The sequence below is a fragment of the Neomonachus schauinslandi genome, chromosome 1 (genome assembly GCF_002201575.2).
Source record: "Neomonachus schauinslandi chromosome 1, ASM220157v2, whole genome shotgun sequence".
Classification (NCBI taxonomy): domain Eukaryota; kingdom Metazoa; phylum Chordata; class Mammalia; order Carnivora; family Phocidae; genus Neomonachus; species Neomonachus schauinslandi.
Window position 1 is genome coordinate 551061 of NC_058403.1, and position 26370 is coordinate 577430.

The following is a 26370-nucleotide window of genomic DNA, read 5'->3' on the forward strand; positions in this document are numbered from 1 at the left end:
AAGATTCTTCTTATCAGTCACCAATAAGTTGTCCTGCCACATCTAATCATCAATTCTCAGACCTCATTTTACAATCCCTTCAAAACCTCTACACAGACCACCGTGTCTTCACTTGGCTTCCCTGACTCCACATTCCTCTGGTTTTTCTCCCGTTTCTCTTGCCACACCTCTTCTGAACTGGAAACTATTGGTGCCACAGGGCTCATCCTGAAAATCTTTTCTTTGGAATACTCATTCTCTAGTTGATCTTGTCCAATCTTACGTTTTCAAACATCACCTAAAAATAGGTAACTCTTAAGTTCCTCTCTCTAGCCTTGTCCTCTCTCGAACACCAGCCCACTCCAACGTCCCTACTTGCATGTCTCGTGATCATCTCTGTCTTAAAGTATCCCCAATCTAAGCTGAAATCTTCCCCAACACCTTCTCTACTTTTGTAAATGACACCATCCTATGCCTAGTCGTTCATGCCAAAAACTTCAGAGTCTTTTGTATCCAGTTCATTGAACAAGCTGGAATTGGTAGGGAGCATTATTTTCTCCCGTGACTGTCTCTAGAAACTCTTATGTGTGAATTCTCAGACGGATTTTTACAATTTTTTCCTTTCCAAGATACTAAAAAAACCCCAAATTGTTCTTTTGCTCATAAAAAGTCCAGTACCGTAAAATACCAAAACTCGAACTGTGCTCCAATTGGAACCTCTTTCCTCCCTTGGCTTTGCCAGACTCCGGGTTTGAGAGGCCCACGTAGGCTGGAGCCCTAGTTCCCACCTAATTCTTTGAGTTCAGGGACCAACTTCCCATCTGTTTCCTACTCCCAGGGAAGTACGGATTGGTGAATGTGGGGGGGACGGACAGGCTGCTCTGAGGACGCTTTCTGCCACCTGCAGCCTGGTGGGCGTCCTCTCGGCCGCACTCGCTGCACGGTGCCCGTGGGGCAGCTCTGTGGCCGGGAGGGAGGCTGCGGCGGGCCAGAGCCTGAGAGATCGTCCGGCTTGGCGCGGGATCAGCGTCGCGCTCTCGATGGCACGTGTCGGGCGTGTCTGTGCAAGGCTGGTATCTGACATCATCTTACTGCCGTGTCACCGTCTGCGGCTTCTGGACGAGGGCAGGAAGCGGCAAGCGGCCTTTACTGACCACCTACAGTCCCCGCGTGCCATTAACGCCGGGGGGGACGGGCGCACCACACTCCCCCGGAGCACCCGCAGCCTGCGGGCCCCCGGCCCCAGTGCCCCCCGTGTCCGTGTGGGCACCGCTTCCTGCACCAGGGCTCCCAGCTCGCCCCTCAGCCCGGGTCCCCGCTGCCCCCGCGCCCGCCGTCCCTTCCAAGCTCGGCCTCGGTCTCCGCCCTTCTCTCTTCCCTTCGCGGTCAAGACCTCTCACGTTCCACTTATCCTGGGCCCCCAAACTCCGGGCACCCCTGAGCGGCCCTCCCCGCCCCGGGGCCGCGGGGGCTCGGCCTCCCGAGGAGCCTCTCCTGTCGGCCCCCGCCACCGTCCCTCCTCCTCCGAGGAAGCTTCCCCCCCCCACTGCCCCGCGGCGCCCCCACCTGCAGGCCACCGTCTTCCCCTCGCGCACTCACCTCCAGCCACCCGGCCTCCGCCAGGGCGCAGGCTCCCCCCGCCCGCGCCTCCCTCCCACGGCGCCCCTGCCCGCCCGCCCCGGGCGCGCTGCCCGCCGCCTCCGCGCGTCGCCTTACGTCGCGCCGGGGCCGACGCGGGCTCCCGGCGTGACTGCAGGCCCCGCCCCGGCCCCGCCCCTGGCCACGGCCCCGCCCGGTCCTCGCCCCCAGCCCGGCCCCGCCCCGCTCAGACCCCGCCCAGGCCCCGCCCTCATCGCGCTGGGCCGTCCGGCTCTCGACCACTGAGGCGGCCGAGCGCGCCCTGGGCCCACCTTCGCGGCGTTCTGATTGGCTGCAGGAGCATCGGCCCACCGCGCCCCGCGGGGTCCGCCGAGGCGAGCGGGCGGGGACCCGGGTCTGGGGCCAGAGCCCCGAGCCGTGGCGCGGGCGGCGGGCGTCGTGCGGCGCGGTAGCGGTCATGACGGAGGGCACGTGAGTCCCCGCGTCCCGGGACCCCCGAGAAGGGAGGGCGCGTCGGGGGCGCCCGGAGCTCTTCCTCTGAGCTGCGTGCGACGGCGCCTGCCCGTGGGCTGGAGGAAGGGAGCGCGGCGGCTCAGCCGAGCGCCCTCGCTCCCAGGTGCCTGCGTCGCCGAGGGGGCCCCTACAAGACGGAGCCCGCCACCGACCTCAGCCGCTGGCGCCTGCGCAGCGAGCGGGGCAGGCAGACGTGGACGTACTTGGCGGGGGAGGAGGACCCCGGCCGCGGGCAGACGGCGCTGGAGGCGCACTCCCTGGGACTGGACCCCGTAAGTGCGGCGCGGGGACCCGGCGCGGGGTGGCGAGGGCGGGAGGGAGCTTGCGTCGAGCGGCCGTGACCTCGCTAGGTGATGCGTGCGAACCCGCTGTGGTCTCCGAAGTGGCGCTCTCGGTCCGGTGCCCTCCCTGCGAGGAGTGCAGCCGCGGGGGAGTGCGCGCTGGAAGGGGTTGGCGCGGGGCCCGCCGCGGCGCGCACCCCCCACGCGTGGGCGCCTGCGAGAGGGTGTGAAGAAGTTTGGAAGTAGGTGACGGGACCCGGAGAACGTAGAACCTTCCTTCTCTTTGTTGAGCGGCACTTACAGACTTCGGAGGGAAACGCGTGAAGCTTGCAAGTAACTGGGCTTCATTGCTGTGGCGTGGGCTGTCAGTGATGCGGGCTCCTGGCCTGGCCTCAGACCCCTGGGCTCCCCTCTCTTCTCTCCTTGGCAGGGGAGTTACTCCAGGGACCTGCCCAGAGCCGACACAGCCCGTGGAGGGGCTCTGAACGGGATGATGTTTTACGTGGGGCTGCAGGCTGAGGATGGGCACTGGGCGGGTGATTATGGCGGCCCGCTCTTCCTCCTGCCAGGTAGGTGGCTGCTGCCCCGGCTTGTCGGTGAGGCCAGCCTGCGGCATCGTTGAGGCCCTGGCCAGGCCTGGGTCAGGCCCAGCTCAGGCCCGTGGTGAATGATGTGTGAATAAGCAGGTGAAAACCCGGGAGCTTGTTTGTGAAAGGTCTCTGGAGGGTTGCCCCGTGCCTGTGTCGTCCTGGTGTTGGTGCTGGGCGATGGGAGCCCGGTGTTCTCAAAAGGGAAGCCGGGGGTGCTCTTGTGGGGGCAGGGGAGGGGCGGCTCTTGAGCCCCAGTACAGAGAGGCGGACGCACTCCAGGGGGAGGACCTAGCCTCTGTAAAGATGTCAGAGATGGGCGGGTGATGGGTGGGGTCCTTTTTTTTTTTAAGATTTTATTTTTTATTTTTTATTTTTTTTAAAGATTTTATTTATTTGTTTGACAGAGAGAGACACAGTGAGAGAGGGAACACAGGCAGGGGGAGTGGGAGGGGGAGAAGCAGGCCTCGCGCCGAGTGGGGAGCCCGATGCGGGGCTCTATCCCAGGACCCTGGGATCATGACCTGAGCGGAAGGCAGACGCCCAACGACTGAGCCACCCAGGCGCCCAAGATTTTATTTTTAAGTAATCTCTACGACCCAGTGTGGGGCTCAAACCCACAACTCCAAGATCAGAGTTGCGTGCTCTACCAACTGACTGAGCCAGCCAGGCGCCCGGATGGGTGGGATCTTTACGTCTTCTTTGGGCAGCTTGCGTGTATGAACTTAACCTTGAAGGGGTGGCTGAGGGAGCTCAGGCAGGGAACCTGCAGGTTCAGTTGGTGAGTCCTAGGAGGATGGCATTTGGGCCTCCTGGGTACTGAACTGGTTTGGCTAGCTAAAGCCATTATGTTCTGAGAATGTTTCACTAAATACTCAGCTGTGTAAGGTGAGAAATTCCCTTCTATGAATTTATGTAGAAGGACTCTTTTCTCCTAGTGGGAAGGAGCTTTGGGAATCCATCATGCTTTTGTCTCCCCTGGGCTGTACAGCATTGTATCTTCTTGTTCAGGGACCTATGGGCCTGTCCTTAAGGGGCTCTTGCTTCCCTTTGGCCTCACCTGGAGCCTATTGAGACTATTGTCAGAGATCCTCATAGGGAGGCAGTGACACTGCATTTGCCTGCTCCGGGCAAGGTGACAGGACTTCACTGAGTCTCCAGCACCTCCCCGGTGACATGGGGATGATGAGAATCAGGCTAAGTCATACATGCACAGCACCGGGGACAGCTGCATTGTTTCGTGCTTGCTGCTGCAGCTCTGGACCCCGCCTGCTGGGCTTCCTCCCCGGTGCAGGCTGCAGGCTGGGGCTTTCCCTTCCCCATTTTGAACTCTGGATAGACCGTCTTCCTCAGGTTGACACTGGTCTGTTCAGAGGTACTGCACAGGGTTTTTCCATGGCTGGCCAAGCTTTGACCGGTCCTTCCTTTTCCTGCTTTAATTTGGAAAATGCTCCTGGGGGCCATGATTCTGTATAGACAGTTCCCCATTGAGTGTGGTTCATGTGGCATTGACTATTCCCATGGGTCTTTATGGGAAGGCAGTGACATGGCATTGGCCTGCTCTGACCCTGGGCAAGGTGGCAGGACCTCACTGTGCCTTGGCTGCCTCATATGTGATGTGGGGAGTCGGATTTGGTCATATGTGCACATATATGCATCACTGTGGTGAGCCCTGACTCTGTTGTCCAAACCCCTGGGCTCCAGCCCCTGCCCCACGACTTGGGGTCTGTGCCTCAGTTTTCTTGCCTGTAAAATGGGAAGACACTGGCTCTGTTTCTTGCCCATGTGTGTTTCTTTGTCTTGACAGCATCATGACTATAATGAAAAGAGATGGGCTTGAGTTGGGATGATTTTTTTCTGTGAACCTCTGCAGCATCTCCAAACCTAGCTGCCCTTCTTCCAGGGTGTGTCTCTGTGTGAGTGTGTCTTCCAGGGTTTCTGATGCCTCTGAGCCAGAGTCAGGCATGTGTCCATGGTGCGTTTTGGCTGGGGCCTACCCCAAGACACACACACCCCTCACCTCCCTTGCAGGGCACCACAGGCATGTGGCTGGGGGAGGAAGGGGTTGGGGTTGGGGGTGGCCTGTGAGCAACATATTCAGGAGGGCTAGGCTGGGAAGTTTCTTTTTTGTGGATAATATTTATTGGCCGTTGGCCATCTCCCCCATTTGCAAAGTGATATTTGCTAGGAAAAAAACCTATAAAACAGAAAAACATAAGTCATAAATCTTATCCTATCCAGGGGAGAGCCATTTGGTGTTTCTTTTCCAGCAGGTGTGGACAGTACTGAGGGAGCCTAGAGTGGCTGGGAGGGCTTTGCACACCCCATGTTGTTGCTGTTCCCTGGGGCCCCACGCCCAAAGTCCCTGACGAGGCTGGGAGGAATAGCCTTCTCAGGCTCGTTTCCGTGAAAACGAGACCACTGGGTCAGCTCCCTGTAGGGTGGGAGGAAGGAGACCTGGGCTTAGCTGTGCTGAGTGCCTGCTCCCAGTGAGGAACATCTTTTCTGCCACATAGGCCTCCTGATCACGTGCTATGTGGCCCAGATCCCTTTGCCAGCGGGATATAGAGAAGAGATGGTGCGGTACCTGCGGTCGGTGCAGCTCCCGGATGGCGGCTGGGGCCTGTGAGTCGTTTTGTTACTGCACATATGTACATGCATGTGCACACATGTTCTTATGTAGGACATACGCCTGTCAAGAGTAGGGTGAGTGGAGCTACTATGGACCTGGGGTGGGTGGGAGGGAGACTGGCTGGGTGCTGTGTACCAGCTGGACCCTGGTGTCCTAGGGTTCTCGGGATAGGTGGCCGCACACTCTGGGCCTTGGTTTTACAGCTTGTGTTGTAACTGGGCTTTATGACTCACACCCCACAGAAAGCCATCTGGCTGTCATCACTAAGGCAGAAGGAAGTTCTTGACTCTGGGATGGCAGCAGGTGGAGCCAGGGGGCCAGGTGCCCCTCCCCAATTCTCAGTGTGCCTTTCTGACACATAGCTCACTCTGGGAGCAGGGCCTTCCCTCAGGGGGGTCAGCTGCCTGCCCACCCTGGTCATGGGCTCTGGTACCTCTTGTTCTACACCGAGGGCTGGGGTTCCTCCTAGCGAGCTAAATCCACGCCAGAGGGGTTCTCCATCAGAATTCTTGGAGGACATCCCAGCCTCTGTTTGCCCCTTGATGGGGGCTGTGGGCCTCAATTTGTCACCTCTAGAGCTTGTTCTGTGCACTGTAGTGATGAAGGAGCCTGAATTGGGTCACAGCCTGGGACTGATGTTGATTCAGGTGTGGGAAGTAAGAGGAGGCAGGCAGATCCTGCACAGGCAGTTTTGGAACTGATCAGTTATGGGAGGTACATGGATTCTTATTGGAGAATGGCAGTTCTGGGTGTTTCTTATGTTGTCATGTTATGTCAGTGAAAGATATTTTAGCATTTTTTATTTTTCTCAGGAAATTTCGCAGAAAGTCTTGCTTAATTTCTTAGAAGTAACGAAATATGGCATTCTCTTATCCTATCTCCTACTCCCCAAGGCATGTGGAGGACAAGTCCACGGTGTTTGGGACTGCACTCAACTATGTGTCTCTGAGAATTCTGGGTGTCGGGCCTGACGATCCTGACTTGGTCCGAGCCCGGAACATTCTTCACAAGAAAGGTACTCCTTGCACAGCATGTCCTGGGTGCTCCTTCCTGCAGGTAGAGGCTGTGAATGTCTCTCTTGGGGCTGGACTCACTTATTCTGGTGAAGCCGCTGGTTCCACGCAGCAGCTGTGCTGTTGGGCTCTGGAGCCTACTTCTCACCTGGGGTTGGAGGATCCTTAGCACTGTTTTCAGTTCGTGCAAGAAGGGGGGGCGCATATGATTCCTGAGGAGCTGATCTTTACAGTAAGGCAGATGATACGGGACTTCTCTTTTCCGTAGGTGGTGCTGCGGTCATCCCTTCCTGGGGGAAGTTCTGGCTGGCGGTCCTGAACGTGTACAGCTGGGAGGGCCTCAACACTCTGTTCCCGGAGATGTGGTATGCTTGCCCTTCTGTGATTTGTGCCTGGGCTGCCGGTGCCTTCCTGAGTGGGCTGGCGGGCCCTGGGTCACTCGCTGCCTGTTACGCAGATGAGGGGCGGTCCATTCTGTGGTGTGAGGCCGCATTAGGCTCCTGGTGGAGGCCCTGCTTGGCTGAGTCCTGCAGACCCCAGCTGGGTAGGAAGGAGGGAGGCACTGGGGGCTTGGGCCGTGTGGCAGGTGAGTGGGGCCCCGCCAGGCTGGGGGAACCGCTGGTGTGGGGAGTGTGAAGCTCTGGCGTTGTTGCCGAAGGCTGTGCTGTGTCTTGTCATTGTGGATGTCTTGAGCCTCTGTGGAAGCAGAAACAAGAGGGCAGTAGGCCGTGCAGCTCTTGCCAGCCTCAGCACTGGGGTGTGCTGTGCTTTTCTCTGTTCCTTATCTTCCTGCCGGTGAATGAGAAAGTTAATCCCAGACGTCATACGTCAACTGTGAGCACTTCGGTGTGTATCTTTGAAAGAGAAGAATTTCCTTGTTAATAGAATCACAGTGCTGTTTAAATACTCAGCGGGATCAACGCTAATTCCTTATTGTGTGATACTTCTAACCAGTGTCTTAGCACTTTGTCTCCCCAGAAAACATGCATATGCATGTAAATCCCCCAGTGTCACCTTCAGGAGGTGAGACTGCTGGTCCTGGTCGAGCTTGGGTAGAGCCCCTGCTGGCTCCCTGGAGCCCTGTCAGCAATGTCGTGGCCCCCCAGGGAGCTGTCAGGGAGGTTGGGGGGCTGTTGTGTTAGACGACCTCGGTGGAGGTCGTATTAGGTGAAGGGTTCTGATGCCAGGGTCGAGGGACCAACCTCTGCAGCCTTGAGGGGTGGTGACGGGGGCAGAGGGTGGTGAGGTGAAGTGGTGGGAGGGGGGCTTGGGAGGAGGCGGGGAGGTGTTCTGGGGCCATCCCTGTGTTCCTCACTGGCAGCTTGCCAGGGGCACCGTGGACCTGTCCGGTGTGTAAGGAGTGGGCAGCGGAAGACGCTGAGCAGGTGCCAGGAGGGTGTGTCAGGGCGCTGTTGTCTGTGCCCTTACATGGTGGTCCTGGCAGTCAGTGCTGGTCCGGGAGGGCACAGCTGGTCTTTCCTGGAGTGCTTTTGGAGGGGTGTGTTAGAGGGTGAAAGTGTGCTCAGGGCTCAGGATCTCTGGTCTCCCTCCAGCTGCAGAGAAGCTGTAAAATATGCCCTTTAAAGTGAGTGGGGGAGCCCTGGAGAGTGAGTGTAGTGGCCTGAGGCCAGAGTTGGTGGGAGTGGTGGGTACCTGCCCAGCTCATGACTGGCCTGCCCGTGCCCCTCACACATGAGGACAGGAGGCTCGAAGGGAAAGTGGGAAAATAACCCCAGGTACCCACCCACCCGGGAAGCTGGTGGAGCCGTGTATGCTAAGGTCAGGCTAAATGTCTGGGCAAAAACGTGTTGGCGGAGATACCCCTCAAAGCCTCAGTCCTTGAGATGTGCCAATTCTGAAGGGTTTTAGATAAATTTTTTATTTTGGAATAGTTTCCAATTTCGAGAAAGTTTGCAAAGATAGTCCAGAATGTTCCCGTAGGCCCTTCACCCTGTTTCTCCATTATGAGCATTTTACGTTACTCTGGTACCTTTGTCCCAGCTGCGAAGCCCACAGACGGTCCTGGAAGTTTAGAAGTCAAGCTTCCTGGCTCTGGGTGTGTTGCAGCTGAACCAGGGGGAGTGGTTGTCACTCGTGAGGCCTGTGCCCGTCGGCACCCCACAGGAGCGTGGCCGCTGCGTGCCGGTGGCCATGCCAGCTTGGGCGGGGCTGCGCGGGTGGTGCTGGCAGGGGCCGGGCCCTTCCGCTGACGTGCTGTTCCGCAGGCTGTTTCCCGACTGGGTCCCTGCCCACCCCTCCACGCTCTGGTGCCACTGCCGACAGGTCTACCTACCCATGAGCTACTGCTATGCCACCCGGCTGAGCGCTAAGGAGGACCCGCTGGTCCGGAGCCTCCGCCAGGTAAGGGCTCCTGGGCAGGGACCCCCAGGCTGGGGGGTCACCCTCAGGTCCGACTGTGCATGCCTGCTGGCCTGGGACTGTGCAGAGCTGAGTTCCAAGTCGTGAGGGCGGCGCCTTCCCGGATCCTAAGTGACCGCCCAGAGGGGCTTGTGCGGTGGGACGGGCTCAGGGCCCTGGAAGCAGAGTCCACGCGGGGAAGCAGGTCCCGAGAGGAGTCTCGGGGTGCAGGATATTCATTAGGGTGTGTGCTTGGGGAGGCAGCGGGCGAGGAGGGTGCTGAGGTGCTGCTGCCCCCAGGAGCTGTACGTGGAGGACTACGCCAGCATCGAGTGGCCGGCACACAGGAGCAGCGTGGCCCCTGATGAGCTGTACACACCGCACAGCTGGCTGCTCCGCGTGGTGTATGGTGGGTGCTTGCTGACGGGCTGGCGGGCCTCCCAGGACTTGGCTGGCACCTCAAGTGATGCTGAGTCTTCTCCCCTTTCTCACCACCTGTCGTTTGGGCCCTGTGGTGACGAGGGGGGCAGCCGTGTGTGCTTCGTGTCCAGTGGGTCTGCTCTGTCTTTGCCCCTGGAGCAAGCCTGGGGCTGGGGCTCCTGGACAGGAGGTTTGGGAGCTGCAGGCCTGGAGGGCATGCTCGTTCCTTCCCTTAGGGGAGAAGGTGCAGGCCTCCGTGGGGCCCGGTGTAGGCCCGTCTCCCTGCAGGAAGCCTGGTGGCTAGGAGGCCAGCAGGGGTGCAGCGTGTGGAAGGGTCATGTTCCCTTGCTCATGCACCCCCTTGCTCACGTCTTCTGTGCTGGGCCCCACGGTGGGAGCTGGGACCCTGCCTCAGTCAATGCTGAGCTGCACCCCGGCTGGATTTCCATTCAGGAAACAAGGCACTAGGGGCAGGGCAGGGCAGCACACTAGGATGTCAGGGAGAGCCGGTGGGGAAGACGGGGTAGGGAAGGGCCCAGGTGCTGTCCTGTACTGATGACTTCGCCCCTGCAGCACTACTCAACCTGTATGAACGCCACCACAGCACCAGCCTACGGCAGCGGGCCATCCAGAAGCTGTATGAGCACATCACAGCAGATGACCGCTTCTCCAAGTGCATCAGCATTGGCCCGGTCAGTGCTCCCACTGCCCTGTGTCTGTACCCCACCCTGTGTAGCGTAAGAAGCTGGGGCGGGAGGCCCTCTCGAGGCCAGTCTCTGGAGCTGGGAGTGGGGGTCTTCCTGGAGGTGAGGTCTCCCACCAGAGCCTGGCAGACGGGACCCCCGTTCTGTGCCCTGTGTTCCTCCTGCACTTAGCACTCCCTTCCCTGCCCACCACCTGGTGTGCTTGGAATGCTGCTCCTTGGGCCACCTCTCAAGATCTTTCTGGGCAGTTGGGAGGGATGCTTTTCCTCCGTTGACCATCTCCCCACAGAACTCGCTGTCTGCCCTTGCCTTGTGGGGTTTAGAGTGCTGGGGTGCTTGGGCTCCAGCCCCGGTTCCTGCTGAGCCTGGTGACTCCGAGCTCTCACCTCTGAGCCTCTGGGCTCCCGACCTGGCTTTGCATCGTGAGGCTCTGGGGCCTGGCAGAGGCCCGGCGTGGACACACTGTAGAGCGCAGGGTTGGGGGGGCTGCCTCTCAGCTGTGGGGTGACAGCTACAGAAGACTGTTGTTTTGGGCCTTTCTGAGTCAGTCCAGTTGCCATACCACGCAGCTCCACTCCCGACCCTGCTCGCTGGTGTTCTGTGGGGCTTGGAGCCGTGAGTCATTTCCCTTTCCGCAGCGTGTGATCCCGTGTGGGCTTTCGACTTAGCGCTGAGTAAAGCGCATCTGACTTGAGTGAGAAGGGCAGTGCCAGTGGGATCTTAACGAGATGCCAGAGTGCGAGGTTTGGGCCTTCAGAGCATTCTAAAGCAGTCCCTGCTCCACAGCTCTTGTCTCTCTGCCTCTCCTCAGGCCTTGCTGTTCCCTGTCAGCCATCTGAGGCATGTAGGACACGGCACACCCCACATGCCCACCAGGGGCCCCGTGTGGGGCCCCCAGCCCTCCTGGTGACTGTGCTTGCTCGCCAGCTGGCTCGGCTCACGTTGTCTCTCACAGGATGCCCTGCCTTCTCTCTGCACATGCCTCAGGCCTTTCCTGCCTCCCTTTCTGGGGTACAACTCTGGCTTGGTCTCTGGCTCTCAGGGCTTAGGGGGGAAGGCCTGGCCCAAAGTGAGGTGGTGCTGGGGGCCCGGTGTTTGGGCTATAGTCCTCGTGCTCAGGAGCTGCTGCGGGCCTGGAGCAGGGTCCCCATAGGGCCGTGTCTCCCACAGATCTCGAAAACCATCAACATGCTTGTGCGCTGGTACGTGGATGGGCCAGCCTCCGCCGCCTTCCAGGAGCACATCTCTAGGATTCCTGATTACCTCTGGTGAGTCGTGGGAAGGGCCTGGCTGGTCACTGTCACTAGGTTCCTGTTACGTGTGACTGAGAGCCAAGGGCAGACATGCGTGGTGACCTCCCTGGGCACAGTGGCAGGTGACAGGATCCCGTATCTCAGCATCCTGGCAAGGGTGCTTTGGGGTCTGGAGTAACGCCTGGAACGAGGAATTTCAGGGTTTGTGGAAGATGGTGAGGGTTATCTTTGAGTTGAAAGATCTGCCACGTAGCGGGCACTTCTGGTGGTTTTGGAAGGTAGAACTTGGAAGCCTGTGGGCAGAAGGGGCAGGTTCCGGTGAATGTCAGGAAGGCCTCCCTGACCAGGACAACTGATCAGTCACTGATTGCGGTGCAACCGTGGTGGGTGGGTGTGTCCCATGGTGTCCCATGGTGGGGAGTCCTGCATTCGAGGGGGCCCTCTTCCCTCTGGTGGTCCTGTGGGCCTGCTGCCGTAAGTGGGGTGAGCCGGGCTCTGGGTGGCCCCCTGACTTCAGCTCTTTGCCCTCTACTCCCTGACCTGGGCTTTTCTCGTCCTCACAGGCTGGGCCTCGATGGCATGAAAATGCAGGTAAAGGCTACAAGGCCACGGCCACTTGCTTCCTTACCAACCATTGCTGCTCTTTGGGTTTGTTAAGATAACTGCTCCTCCCAGTGGGTTCTGGCAGCATGTGCTGAGCAGCTGCAAGTATCCCCAGTCCTGCGTCTGAGGGGACAGCCAGTGGCAGGGATGCCGACAGGCCCCAGGGTCGTTTCCCTTTCAGCAGCAGTGTGATCCTGTGCGGGCTTTTGACTTAGCGCTGAGTCAGGCACGTCGGACTTGAGTGAGGAGGGCCGTGCTAACGGGATCGTACAGGATGCCAGAATGCGAGGTTTGGGTCACCAGTCGGCTCAGTGTGGAAATGTGGAGCCTCCAGCAGTGTTCTTGGATCAGATGGGCCACTGGCCCTTTAGGACACGTACACATGGACCCAGCACCGTCTAGCGCAGAGTTCACCTCGGCGTCCTTGCCTTACTCCCGGCCCCCTGACTCCCACCTGCCAAGAAGAGGGGGAGGTGGTCGGATCCTTCAGTGCCCAAGCTGATTTGTTCCTACAGAAGGGCTGTGCTGTGTCAGCGCCTTGCAGGCTTGATGACAGTCCCTCAGGTGGTTTGGGGGCACACTGGTTGGCATCCGGGTTTGAGCCAGGTGGCTGGTCCTCAGAGCCACTTTTGTCCAGTGGTCCGGGCGCCCTTCTTCCTGGGCGGTTGGTTCCTTAGAGCACCCACCTTCTGGATCTGCCTGGTTGTTTCCTCTGTGCCCTCTGTTTCCTGCAGCTGGAGGGTAGACCCTGAGGCTTTCCTGGTGGCAGGTGTCCTTCCTGCGTATTGTCCCGCAAGGCCATGGTTTCTGATGCCCCCTCAGGACTGTCAGTTGGTCTGGGCTCTGGTGTTGCCAGCCCTGTCCCTATTATCTGAGTGTCCCTATCTCTGTTTCAGTGTGATTTGGCCACTGGCATTCTCGTGGGACCAGAGTGTTGACTGTTGAACTAGGCTCCTAGGGTGGGATTTGAAGAGGGCCTTCCCAGCTCCGTTGAGGCCTCAGCCAGGCGCCACCACCTCCAGGCATACTCAGATGGGAGGGGATGTTTCTAGTCACAGGCAGCGGTCGTCCAGATCCTGGAAGTGCCCCGAGAGGGTTCTGTCCTGGCTGGTGGCCTGGTGAAGGCGGGTGGGGCTGCCCAACCCTCACCTGCCTGCAGGAACAGCCCCTCTCCTGCCCTCATGGGCTTTGAGGGGTGCACAGAGCATGGGGCCTGGGGTCAGGAGTTGGCTGGGCTCCCACCTCTTTGCAGGAGCTGTTGGGAGCCCCCAGACTTCTCCTTGGCTCCCCAGGTGCCTGTCAGATCCTGGGCGATGGTGGGTGGGTCGGGGGAGCTGCGCTGCTCTAACGGCTGGTCCTTGTGTGCAGGGCACCAACGGCTCGCAGGTGTGGGACACCTCATTTGCCATTCAGGCTCTGCTAGAGGTACGTGGCTCTGCCTCCTTGTTCTTCAGCCTCTAGTTGACCTTCCCGGGTGTCCACTGCTGCTTCCAGTGCGGACATGGCAGTTGCAGACCCTGACTCTTGGCTCACCTGGGCTCCGAGGCCTCTGGCGATGGTCCCACTGAGGCAGCGGTCTTGCCCAGCAGCTTTGGGTGGTGGGCCGGCTGGGAGGCTTCAGGAGCAGGGAGCCTTGTAAGATCTGTTCCTGGGGAGACAGGGCAGGAAGCTTCTAGCAGGGGGAGTGGGCTCTAGGCTTTTCACAACACTCAGACTGCTTATCATGGATACCTCTCAGCACGTGCTGGAGAGAAATCAGAATGTGTTTTTGTGCTGGTGGGACTGAGGGTGGTGACATTCTGGAGAGCCTTGAGAAGGGGTCTGGGCCACACGGGGGTCTGCCTTTGATGGGGCCGGGGTCCTCTGGACACAGGCCAGGCCGGGCCGGGTGTGGTGTGGACTCCTTTCTGTCTCCTTCATTTCTCCATCACATCTTCCTGACTTGTCAGCAGAAACGGAAGAGCCTGAGACTCGGGTGGGTTTGCTCCTGTTTCCCAGTGGTGGCAAGACGTCACCAGGATTGTTTGGGGACCAGTTCAGCTGTGCAGGCTTTGCCACCAAGCGGCTCAGCCTCTGTTGTCTCTTCCAGGCAGGGGCACAACACAGGCCTGAGTTTTCGTCTTCCCTGCAGCAGGCACATGAGTTTCTCCGGATCTCACAGGTGAGGCAAAATCTGCCTGTGCCTGGGCTGCTGGGGCTCCCCACAGGCAGGGGTGCCGCCTCCTCACCTCCGCCTTGGCACCCCTGCCCGCCCTCTCCACCTCAGGGTGGTGCCTGGGCACGTTTCTGCAGCAGTGGATGGGGCTGTGCGCCCCGGGCCACAGGGGTGCTGCCTTGAAGGGGCCTTCGGCTCGGACGGTTGAGAGGGCCGTCGGGCAGCGGCTACGGGTCCTTGCATGTTCCGCACCAGACCCTGCCGGCCCCGGTGTGACTGGGACCTCCTCTGCTTTCCACATGTGCCTCTTGGACGCTGCCCAGGTCCCAGACAGCCCCCCGGACTACCAGAAGTACTACCGCCAGATGAGCAAGGTACCACAGCCAGCCCTGTTTGCCCCCAGGCCTGGGCCCTGGTCGGCTATGCTTTGCCCTCTGAGTGGGCTCTTCCCTCGGCCTCCTGGGCCTTCCTGCTCTCACAGACACACGGCGTGGTGTTCCGGCAACACATCCGAGGTTTCCCTGGCTGGGGAGATGGGTATATGAGGTGGCTGAGCCGTAAGGGGCTTCCTCACGTGGCCGTGTCCGGTACTGTGCACGCGCACACACGTGCACACGCACGCACACACGCACACGCATGCACACACACGTGCGCTCAGAGGTGCTTTTAGACGGCAGTACGTGCAGAGAGCAGAGGCCGCGTTCTGTCGGAACACAGACGGGTGTTCCGGTGACGGGGCTGCTGCAGAGGGCGGAGGGCAGCTCCTCTGGGTGTGTGGGAGTGTGGACACAGAGTGTGCGCCTTCTCACAGCGGGTTGGGAGGCCCGTCCGCGTGTGTGTGGCGTGGAGCCGCAGCTGCGCCTCTGTGGGGGCCAGGCCTCTGCACCGCTGAGGGAGGGTGCTCTCACCTTGGGGGGGTCCTGACGACCAGGGTGCGGGCTCAGCCCTCCACGCTGGCCATGACAGGCCCCACGCTTTGCAGGGAGGCTTTCCCTTCAGCACGCTGGACTGTGGCTGGATTGTTGCCGACTGCACAGCGGAGGCCTTGAAGTCCATCCTTCTCCTGCAGGAAAAGTGTCCCTTTGTCATCAAGCACGTCGCGCGAGAGCGGCTCTATGATGCTGTTGCTGTGGTGAGGCTCCGGGCAGGGGGCTCTGGTCACGGGGCACTGTGCACGCCGGAGGCCCGGACTGCCCCACCACACACCCTCAGGTCCGCTTAGCGCCGCATGTGAGCTGCGCTTCCCACGGCTTTGGTCTCTGCAAACCCCCGGGGTCAGACTGCAAGCCCAGAGGGGCGCATCCTCTGGTGGTATCTGTGTTTGGGGAAACCATGAGTCCTCCTGGAGGCTCGTGGATCTGGCTACTCGCCAGGGAGGGCTGGCATTCTCCACTGGGTATCTGAAGAGAAAACGAGAACTTCTGTTTGTGTTTGTACAGAATCCTTTCAGGACACCCAGTTTCTGTGCATGTTTTACAACGGAGGTCATATAGCTTGGCAGTATACATGTGACTTATAAATGGATAAGCAAGTGCATGCCAGGGTCCCAGATGGTCACTCGTGGAGCACCTGCTTGATAAAGTTGTTGCCCACTGCTCTAGGCACTGAGGGTCTCAGTTTAATGTGAGAACTGGCTCCCCGTTCCCTATCCCTGCCCCATGGGTCTTAGCCTTGGGTGTTTCTAGAAAGGTCCACTACAGCTTGTGGGCTTCCCCCTCATGCTCAAGTGCATGGGTGAACTCTCAGGATGTCCTCTCTCTGGTTTTAGTTGCTGAACATGAGAAATTCTGATGGAGGGTTTGCCACCTATGAGACTAAGCGTGGGGGGCACTTGCTGGAGCTGCTGAACCCCTCGGAGGTCTTTGGTGAGTGGTTGGCCAGCCAGGTGGTACACAAACCCGGGGACCCTGCCTGCTGTGAGATGGATTCGCCAACCAGAGCCCTGAGTTGTTTCCCCAGGCTGGGAGCAGCGCCAGCAAAGGTTCTGCAAATGACTGTGGACCCTTTAAGGAGCACCCCTAAGCCCTGGAGTAGGCTGTGCTTCTCACCTCGGAAGGTGGCCATAGTGCCCGTGGGTGTGGATGGAGAAGCTGTGGTTTTGTTTCTGAGGTTGGTGGAGGAGTCAGTGGGATTCACACCTGGCTTTCTGGCTCGAGCCTGGGCTGGCTCTTGCTGTGTGCTCTATCCTCTGTGGAGACCATCCTGTGTCCTGGGTGCTCTTCACAGAGCCCAGGCACATTGCAGGGAGGTGTCGGTGGGGACGCACTGGCCCTGTGTCCTCCCTGCTGTGTCCGACGGTTCTAGTCTGCCAGGGCGGCCTCTTTCCCTGAGTGCTGCCCTCGCATGCCCCTGGACCCCTGCTTTCCGGTCTGTCTCACTTCCGTAACTGTTAAATGTGGTCTAGTTGGGCTGGGGTGTGGCTCTGCCCTGTACCTCTCTCCTTCACTCTCCCACTGGCCCAAATGTCCTACAGCCAGATACGGGTCTCCAGGTCGCTGTGTAATGCCAGCCACCCTCCCACCTGGTGGCCATGTCTCCTGGACCAGTCACTGGGAACCCTTTCCTTGTTTCCTCTGGAGGATGATCAGGCTCTTGCTGTCCCGTGTAGGCTCTGCATGTTATGGCGCTCTCATTCTTCGTGGTTTGGCGTGAGTTGCCAAATTGGGTGACAAGATGAAACTCATGTATGTGTTGATCCTTCCTTCCCTCTCTCAGGGGACATCATGATTGACTACACATATGTGGAGTGCACCTCGGCCGTGATGCAGGCACTGAAGCTTTTCCATGAGCGTTTCCCAGACCACAGGGCCGGGGAGATCAGGTAAGGGTGGCCTTGGCACAGGGTTGTTTGGTCACTGAGCCACGAGTGCTACCTGTTCAGGAGCCAGGAGCTGGGACGCTGCCACAGTGGACACGGAGAGCACGTGGTTGCTGGGGTGGGTGGCTCACTGCAGGGAGGGGACTCTGGAATAAAACTCATTTAATGACGGAAGGGATTTCCAGTGTTGCTGAATCCAGTTGTATGCCTCGAAGTACAGTAGACCCTTGAACAACTCACGGGTTAGGGATGCCAAACCCCCACACAGTTGAAAGTCTGCATATAACTTTGGATTCCCTGAAATCCTAACTATTAATAGCCTACTGTTGACTGGAAGTCTTTCCAATGACATAGGCAGTTGATGAACACATATTTGTATGTTGTATTTTTTATATATTGTATTCTTACAGTAAAGTAAGCTGGAGAAAAGGAAACATTAAAGAAAATGATAAGGAAGAGAAAGTACACTTACAGTACTATACCATATTTATCGGGAAAAATACGCTTATCAGTGGACCTTCGAAGTTCAAGTCCATGTTGTTCCTAGGTCAATTCTTTTTTTTTTTTTTTAAAGATTTTATTTATTTATTCATGAGAGAGAGAGAGAGAGGCAGAGGGAGAAGCAGGCTCCCAAAGAGCAGGGAGCCCGATGTGGGACTCGATCCCAGGACCCCGGGATCATGACCTGAGCCGAAGGCAGATGCTTAACCATCTGAGCCACCCAGGTGCCCCTCCTAGGTCAATTCTACATCAAATATGTGTACTAAGGGCTCAGAGTATCACAGCTGTAACACAAAAATCAGTTATTTTTCACATCTTAATATTGGTAAAAAAGATCTATATTCCCAACTGCACCTGTGTCCACATAAACGGTGGTTTTTAAATAAGCCTGTCCTGTTGACGTCTGGCACGCGTAGAGAGAGATGCACAGATCTTATGTGTGGTGCCTGATGAATTATCATGAAGTGGACACACCCGTGTGACCCCAGCGGGCACATAGATCTTACCAGAAGCTCCCCTTCTGGTTCTCCTCAGGTGGCTGTGATCCTATACTTGGGGGATCCCACGGCGGGACTCGTGGGTCTGGCTTTCTCCATTCACTTGGTGCTCATGAGGCCCAGCCAGGTGGTCGCGGAGCAGCAAGCCCACCCTCTCCTTTGCTGTCAGCATGTCTGTGGAGTGCAGATGGCATACTTTATTTATCCATCGGTTTGTCTTGGATCCTCAGGGGTCTTTCAGTTGGTCCCTCTGAATCATCCTGCTGTGAACACACTGTGCTTTTGGGGCCCAGGGTACCCATTTCTTGAGGACCTGTGCTTAGGAGTGGACTCACTGTGTTATGGGGTACACTCGTGCACCCCTGTGGGTTCCCCTTCACCCCAGTGTGATCTCGTTTCACGCTTCACGGCAAAGCTGGTATAAACTCAGCTTGGTCATAGCGTGCTTTTCCTTTTTAGATATTGCTGGATTCAGTTTGAAAAGTATTTTTAAGGGATTTTTACAACTGTGGTTATGGAGTGGTTTCCCTTACAGTGTCCTTTTCAGGCTCAGGCTCTCCTGTGAAAGTGATGCAGGACTCGTAGGAGGAGCTGGGAAGTATATTTTCTTTTTAGATTCTCTGGAAGAGTTTGTGAGAATTCGCGCTATTTCTGCCTCAAGTGTTTGGAGGCTCCATTTGGGCCTGGAGTTTCCTTTGAGGGAAGGTGTTAAATTTTTAATTACAGGTTCAGTTTTACTTGTTCTAGGACCGTATAGATTTCCTTTTCTTCGTGTTTGTATCAGTTTTGGGATTGTCCCACATCAGCTCCATTTTATGTGGATCTGCACAGAGCTGCCTGCAGTGTCCTGAACAGCAGCTCCGTCCCCACTGAGTCCTCATTTCCTTCCCGACGTTGGCGCCTGGGTCTCTTGTTAGTCTTCCTTTCCTTCCCTTTCTTAAGATTATTTATTTATTTATTTATTTATTAGAGAGCATGCACATGAGCAGGGGGGAGTGGGAGAGGGAGAAGCAGACTCCCTGATGAGCTGGGAACCTGACGCGGGGCTCGATCCCAGGACCCCGGGATCATGACCTGAGCCGAAGGCAGACGCCCAACGACTGAGCCACCCAGGCGCCCCAGGAGCTTGTTGGTCTTACCAGGCTTTTCAAAGAAACCATCTTCAGTCTTTGATTCTATCATGGTATACGTTTGTTTATTTTTTTGATGTGTTTGTTTTTGGTTTTATCAATTTTTGCTCTATTATATCTACTTTATTTATTTTTCTAATTAGACACTTAAATGATTTTCAGGCTTTCTTTTTAAATGTGCTTAGCTTACGTCTGCGTTAAGTCTCGGTGTATCATTCAGTTAAAATTACTTTGTTTCTGTCGTGAGTTCTTCTCTGGCCAGGAGTTACTTAGGGAGTATGTGGCTTTACTTACAAGCAATCGGAGGATTTTCTGGTTGTGTTTTGCTGGTTTCCTTCTGTTCGGGCAGGCGGTGCAGCCACTTGGGGGCACTGTGTTTTGTCGCCCTTCGCTCACGAGGGCCGGGGGGTCCGTGTGCCCTGTGCTGAGCCGCAGCATAAGCTGTGGTCCCTTCCTCTGGGCACAGCTTGTCCGCGGTGACTGTCATGCAGTTGACCTTTTCCCTTAATGGATCATCATTTTAGGAAGTTTATAATGAAGTGTGCTTCTTGGAGGAGACTTGGAGAATGCAGAAGCAAGTCGCTCTTGTCCGCAGGGAGGAACCTGTTAGGACTGCTTGATCCCACATTGCCGTGGGTCCTGTGGGGCTGGCTCAGTCTGTGCTGCTGAGCTGTCTGAGGGCAGGGGACGCTGTCCCCTGTCAGGTCGCATTCTCTTGCAGGAGTCACAGTGGTTGCAGGTATTTTGTTGTTTTAGTGGTCTCTTGGTTATTTCTAAATTTTCATTTCCAGCTTTTCCCTATTTTAACCTTAGTGAGTGTTGTTTTAGTAGATCTTTGTCTGGGACCATTATTTTTCCCTGGAGCCACAGTGATTCTGGGGACAGCCTGTGTGGGGAGACCCACTGCCCTTGCCCTTTCCAGGTGGTGTGGTCCTGGTCCAGTCACGTCACCCATTGGCCCGGGCCGCCCTGCCCAAGGTGGGGGGCAACAGTGTGGGAAGCACAGGGTGAGTGCTAGTACCATGGAAAGCTCTAGACAGTTTGAACAGAAGCGTTTAATCTTTAAATAGATGTATTAATTTGTGATACTAAATTGTTAAATTTATCTGGGAATTTTAGAGATAAAGTTTAAGGTAGCTAGGTACTCGGCTTGACTTGAAATTCTTCTTCATTTCAAACTTACAGGAAAGCTCTCAAAATACTATAAATAGTAAAAAGCATTCCTCGGGGCGCCTGGGGGGCTCAGATGGTCAAGCGTCTGCCTTTGGCTCAGGTCACGATCCCGGGGTCCTGGGATCCAGCCCCGCGTCGGGCTCCCTGCTCGGTGGGGAGCCTGCTTCTCCCTCTGCCTCTCCCTCTGCCCTCTGCTGGTGCGCTCTCTCTCTCGCTCTCAAATGAGTAAATAAAACTTGATGTCCTGTCAACTTGGCTGCAGTCTGTTGTTTGGAAACAAGTCCCGGGGGGGGGCTGTCATGGGGGCGGGTGTGTGCAGGTGAGGCTCTTGGGGATCACCTCGGAGGCTGCCTTTGTACCTCCACTCCAGCCTTTTCAGAGAACCAGTTAGACTTAGGGTGGATCTCTCATCTTCTGTCTGGTTTTTTATTTCTTTTTAAAATTTTCTTCCTCAAGCTTGTGTCGCTGACGTGATTGTGGTGAAACAGATTCTGTCTGTAGCTGCTGCTATTGTGGGCGTGTCGCTGACTTCCACTTTCCTCCTGCCTGGTTTTTTATTTCTTTTTAAAATTTTCTTCCTCAAGCTTGTGTCCCTGCGCTGCTTTCTTCTCACCACGACTTTGCTTCTCCCTCCCGTGTCCTCTCATGCCTTTCTCTCTGACCTTTGTGTTTCTTCTCCTGACTGTTGGCATCTTTTTACCTCTTTTTATGGGAAACCATGCTCGTCCGTCTGAGGCGGTGGGATGGGAGGAACCGGGGTAGGCGGGCTGCCGTCTCCCCGCAGAGTTTGTCAGCACCTCCTGCGTTCCAGGGAGACGCTCAAGCAGGGCCTGGAGTTCTGTCGGCAGAAGCAGCGGGCTGACGGCTCCTGGGAAGGGTAGGTGAGCTCCTGGCGTGCGGGCGTGCCTGGGCTTGGGAGGGCTCTGCTCTCAGTGTGCCCCTGGGATGCTCACTTCTGTCCTTGTGCCACACCAGAAGTCTGTGGGAGTGAGGCTGCCAGCAACAGAGTGCTGGTGGACCTTGTTCGGGTCTGAGCGCCTGGCCTCATCCCGGTGGTGCTTGCTCAGTAGTTGCCGAAGCAGTTTGGCCGAGTGTGTGGGTGGGAAGGGCTCCGTGGCTTGGGGCCTGGTCCGTGTCCGTGATTACTCCCTCCTCTGGGTGTGGACCAGGGCTTACATCCTGTGAGGGCCAGGCCGGGCAGGTCTGTTGTGCTTAGCCTTAAAGCTTGAGGCACAGTTGGTGGCTTGCCGAAGGCCATGTGGATGGTTTTCTTGAAAATAACGTCAGCTTCCCCGACCCCACGATGGAACCAGTTCTCACAAGTCTGGCAGAATTCCTGTTGTTTTCGACACCCTTCTGAAGAGACTGAAAGGCTGAGGCTCTCCTTTGTCTTCCTCCAGCTCCTGGGGGGTTTGCTTCACCTACGGCACCTGGTTTGGGCTAGAAGCTTTCGCCTGCATGGGGCAGACTTACCGCAGTGGGTGAGTGAGGGCACCTGCCCCTGGTGGGGTGGGGCTCTTCTCAGCAGGACGCTCTGCTGGGGGTGGGGTGTCTTTTCCTTTGATGTTGGATTTGGGGCGTATTTTGTGTTTTTCTAATCAGTGAGATTCCTGGCTCATGAGCCGACAGTGGCCTAGTAAAGACACTGAGCTGAGACCTTGCCTCACTGCTCTGGGAAGCTTCCGGCTAGTAGCTTGTATGTGGAGGAACCCTCTGGGCTCACCTGGCCACCACCCCCAGTGGGACCCCCTCTGGGCTGGGTTGAGAGAAGGGAGGTGGCCTCAGGTCTGAGCTGTCCCCAGCCACCTCACCCAGCTCTGCTTTGTGCTGGGTGTTTCGGGTGGGGGGTGGTCATGCCAGCGCAGTATCTGCAGCCACAGAGCTTTTCACTGTATCTGGGAGGAAGGTGTCCCTGTGCCCTTCACATCACATGGTGGGTGGGCCTGGAGTGCACTGTACTCCCCCCCATGCCCCAGGGAGGCCTGGCCAGTGGGTGATCTGTCCTGGGGCCTCCCTGGAGTGGTAGTGTCTCCCATCTTACTGGTCTCTGCAGGGCTGTGTGTGCGGCGGTCTCCCAGGCCTGCGACTTCCTGCTCTCCAGGCAGATGGTGGATGGAGGCTGGGGGGAGGAGTTCGAGTCCTGTGAGCAGCGGTGTTATGTGCAGAGTGCCACGTCCCAGATCCACAACACGTGCTGGGCCCTGATGGGGCTGATGGCTGTCAGGTGGGGGCTGTGGGACCCATCCCCGGGTAGTGGGGTTGAGAAGAGGAAGGACACTGAGCCTCGAGCAGGCAGTTCGGGTGGGGTGTGGGCAGCTGAGCTCTGAGCAGGGATGGGAGGAGGTGAAGTGTGCAGAGGGCAAGGGCACAGGTCTTCCCAAACGCGGGCTTCCTGCACAGAGGCTCGCCTTTGAGAAGAAGACCACCCGAAGTGTCAGCAAGGGAGAGAGGAGGCCCGTATCCACAGGGTGCGGTGAGGCAGGTCCCTGCAGCCGCTCTCTTTGGGCCCTGCTGCCTCCACACGTGTGTACGGGCACACGCAGACGCGCACGGTATCCCGGTCTGTGCTGCCCTGTTGGCTTCGGGGTTGTTTGGGGAATCTTCCTAAAATCCCCCAAAGTTAGGCTACATCAGTGTGAACAGGAGCAGCCGAGTGTGTGGGGACCCCTAGGGCAGTGTGCCTTCCACCGCTCCTGACCCCACAGTCCTTGTGGTGTGTCAGCCCTTGGCACGATGAGTGAGGATTAGCACACGTGACTTCTGTGGCCCTTAGAGGATCCTGAAGGCCAGTGGGCCTGGGTAGTGGGCATGAGGATTCCCCTCCTCCTGTCCTGGCGTGAGCAGAAGAGCAGCGACTGGTGGCCGGGGCCACTGGGGCAGGTCTGGAGCAGGCAGAGCCCTCACCCAGCCGTGTTTGGGGGGCTGCCCACCCGGCCTGCTCACCTCCCCACATGCTGTGTTCTGCGTTTCTCAGGAATCTGGGTGTCTGGGATTTGGGGTAGAAAATGTGCAGTAGTGGCCTGTCGTGCCAGCTCTCCTAGCGGGCGTGTCAGGCGGGGCAGGTCCGGTCATCACACCGGATTTCACATCTGTGCACGCCTGGCTGCGTGAGGGTGAGGATGCAGCTTGGGCTTGCACAGAGGCGCTCTCCTCCAGAGAGTGGTGGCAGTTGTGTTCAGTGCCTACTCTTTCCCCAGGCATCCCTGCGTAGAGGCCCTGGAGAGAGGAGTCCGGTGTTTGCTTCGGAAACAGCTCCCCAATGGTGACTGGCCCCAGGTATGCCAAGGAGATCTGAGGAGCAAGGCTCCAGCCAACACTGACCTCGATTTGCATGACTGTTTTCACACACCTGTGGCATGCTGGTGAGCTTTGGGGATTTGAGATTCATAAACACCACGGTGAGAGCGTGTGTCGGAAGCAGGTCTATATTTGCAGATGAAGCCCTGGCTCAGAGGCAGGGCTGGTGCTGGGTGTGGGGGTGGGGGTTCTGGGCACCCTCAGGCTCTGCCTGATGGCTCTGACTCAGCAGGGAGTGCAGAAGCAGCCTTCACCTGTCCTGCAGGCATGGGGTCCCAAGGTCACATAAGGCTGACCCCCTCCCTTGGAGGAGCTGGTGACTCAGGCTGGAGGCTTTGCTGCAGGGCAGGGGTCCAGAGCTAGGGTGGCAGCAGCAGGGCTGTCCAGGAGCTGCCCACCTGTCTGGCCGGGGTTTGCATTCAGGGAGCCCCTTAGCCACATGGTGGAGCCTTTGAGCCTTTCTGTTTATTTCCCTGTGTTCTTTCAGGAAAACATCGCTGGAGTCTTCAACAAGTCCTGTGCCATCAACTATACGAGCTACAGGAACGTCTTCCCCATCTGGGCCCTTGGCCGCTTCTCCCGCCTGTACCCAGAGAGTGCTCTCGCCGGCCACCCTTGAGGGCGCCTGGCAGGTGGGTGGGTGGTGGGCGCAGGTGTCAGGCAAGTTCCCGTTGGAGCAGCTTGGGTGAGCTGCAGGAGCCCTGCCCAGGGGCCCAGTGCCCGTCACCACCCACTTCTGCAGGGCGGGGGCCAGGCCTGGGGCAGGGCTGGGGCTGGTAGCTTTAGATAGTTGATTTTCAGGATAGGTTTAGTTCTTAGAAGAGCTTGCGGCGCTTAGGTGAGGAAAGGAACAAGCTGAGCCGTGACCCTGGAGGAGGCGTGGCATGTTCTGCAATACTGGGCATGGCGCACGTCCTCGTTGTGGGTCTGGGGGCGCTTTCTTGACCAGTACCTGAGTTCTTGGGAGAGGGGGACCGTGCCTTGTCTGTCTCCTGCCAGGTGCTTCCCAGGAGCCAGCTTGGCTGGGCTTGTCCCTGTGTCTTCTGTCTGTGGGGCTGAAGGATGTGACAGCTTTTCTGAACAGCCCAGAGGGAGGCTGGTCCTCCCTGTTCACCCAGGCACCCAGGGCTCAGGAAGGAACGGGGACCAGACTTGCCAAGTGTCTGTGCCTGCTCCAAGGGGAGCCAGACGTGGCCGCCAGCCCTGCCCTACACCTCAGGCCCACCCATGCTGCCTCACGGTGCTGCCCGTTGTGGGCGCCAGCGTCCTTCTGTCCTGAGTTGATAGCCTCTAGTGTCTGGTGCTGACAGAGCGCAGGCGGGAGGCTAAGCACGGTGAGGGACGAGGGCTCGTGAGTGGTTTGGTGGTTAGCACTGTGGGGCACTGCCGTGGGGGGAGGGCAGCAGAGCAGTTCGTGCAGCTGGCTGGGTGGCCTGACGTCCTGGTATGTGCTCTGAGCCCAAGTGAGGGCCAGATTTCCAAGGCAATGCCTCTTCGGTGCTAAACTTCTGAGTTCCCTTCTGGCTCTAAATCTGTTTGGTTTGATGTGTGTGGATTTGGGGCTCAGGCTGAAAAAACCTGGGTTCTGGATTTGCCTTTGACCTTTGAGAACAAGTGGTTCACATGCTCAGGGCTTCCCCAGGAGTGTGGCTGTGAGAAGTCACCAGGAGCTTTGATGAGAATAAAAGCCAGGCCTGGTGTTGCCCCTAGGCCCTGGCCTGCTTGCCCACCCCAGTGCCCCGCCCACCTGCTGTTCCTCTGTGCCACCTCCTGGACTGGCAGCAGCCCCTGGCTGTGCTTCCTTGGCTGACCATCCTCCATCAGACAGCCAGATGTCTGAGTGCCCCCTGCTGCTGCCATTCTCTGTCCAGATCCCTGGAGGACCCTCACTGAGACTTTGCACCATGTGGCCTTGACCCTGCAGCTCTCGTGGCCTTGAGTGCTGTCCCTGACTCTACCTGGGGCTCACCTGCTTTGGGCCTTGGTCTAGCTGTTCCTCCACTGACCTCCTCTTGCCCCGAGGTGGTGCTTCTGCTCTGAGCCCTGCAGGCCTGGGCTGTGTGTGCACACAGACGGCCTGCCGGCACCACTGGCTGCCGTGCTGTGTGGCACGTAGTGGGTATTCAGTGGACGTCTGTTGAGTGTCAGCACTTCTTCCCAGACAGTTTAAGTGAGTGTTTATTTTGGCTGAAGGAACTGTTCAGATCTCTTTGAAATCTACTGGGTTTGCTCTTGCACTTCTTTTCTTGGCCCATGTTTTCCACTCACTGGGGCAGCAGGAACCCAGGTGGTGATTTACCACAGTCTGCTCCTCGAAGTGGCCACTGCCCCTGGGAAACTCCCAGCCATGGCCGGATCACTAGACAGAACATAAGAAATGAAAATCTGCTTTTCTACTGAAAATGTTGTCACTTCTGTGGCCAGCTACCTTAATAAACAGACATGTTTCCCTTAGGCTGAAGCACGTCACACTTGTGTTTGATCTCATGTTGGGAATAGTCACAGATCTGGAGTTTTCTGAGACTGTCACTTGGGCACCATGTTGGACAGTGGGCCACCACCTCATCAGTTCAGGGGATAAGAGTAACTGCTTCAAGATGAGCAGGTGTGTCTCCAGTTATTTGAGGGGAAATTATGTGCCTCAGCCTGATTAAAAATCAAGTTCTCATTAAGGAGTCGATCCCATTTACAGTTGCACCCAAAACCATAAGATACCTAGGAATAAATCTAACCAAAGAGGCAAAGAATCTATACTCAGAAAATTAAAGAATACTCATGAAAGAAATTGAGGAAGACACAAAGAGATGGAAAAACGTTCCATGCTCATGGATTGGAAGAACAAATATTGTGAAGATGT

At 57.4% G+C, this 26370-nt stretch overlaps 1 protein-coding gene across 4 annotated transcripts; it reads left to right on the forward strand.

Annotated features, from left to right (window-relative positions):
- The first annotated feature begins 1992 nt into the window (after nt 1–1992).
- LSS (lanosterol synthase) lies at nt 1993–26251 on the forward strand. Of its 4 annotated transcripts, none has more exons than XM_021679219.1 (22): nt 1993–2049; nt 2195–2363; nt 2803–2941; nt 5476–5584; nt 6485–6606; nt 6873–6969; nt 8830–8965; nt 9263–9371; nt 9956–10074; nt 11257–11354; nt 11903–11930; nt 13311–13367; nt 14032–14103; nt 14421–14471; nt 15080–15229; nt 15866–15962; nt 16813–16918; nt 21028–21093; nt 21617–21697; nt 22270–22440; nt 23414–23578; nt 24001–26251. In XM_021679219.1, exons 1-22 carry the CDS (start codon nt 2036–2038, stop codon nt 24200–24202), a joined length of 2358 nt encoding a protein of 785 aa, XP_021534894.1. In that variant the 5' UTR covers nt 1993–2035; the 3' UTR covers nt 24203–26251. The 4 variants fall into 4 exon arrangements, with proteins under 4 accessions (XP_021534894.1, XP_021534895.1, XP_044775222.1 ...); XM_021679220.1 differs by having other exon boundaries at nt 23414–23492; XM_044919287.1 differs by having other exon boundaries at nt 5476–5551; nt 23414–23492.
- Nucleotides 26252–26370: the final 119 nt, after the last annotated feature.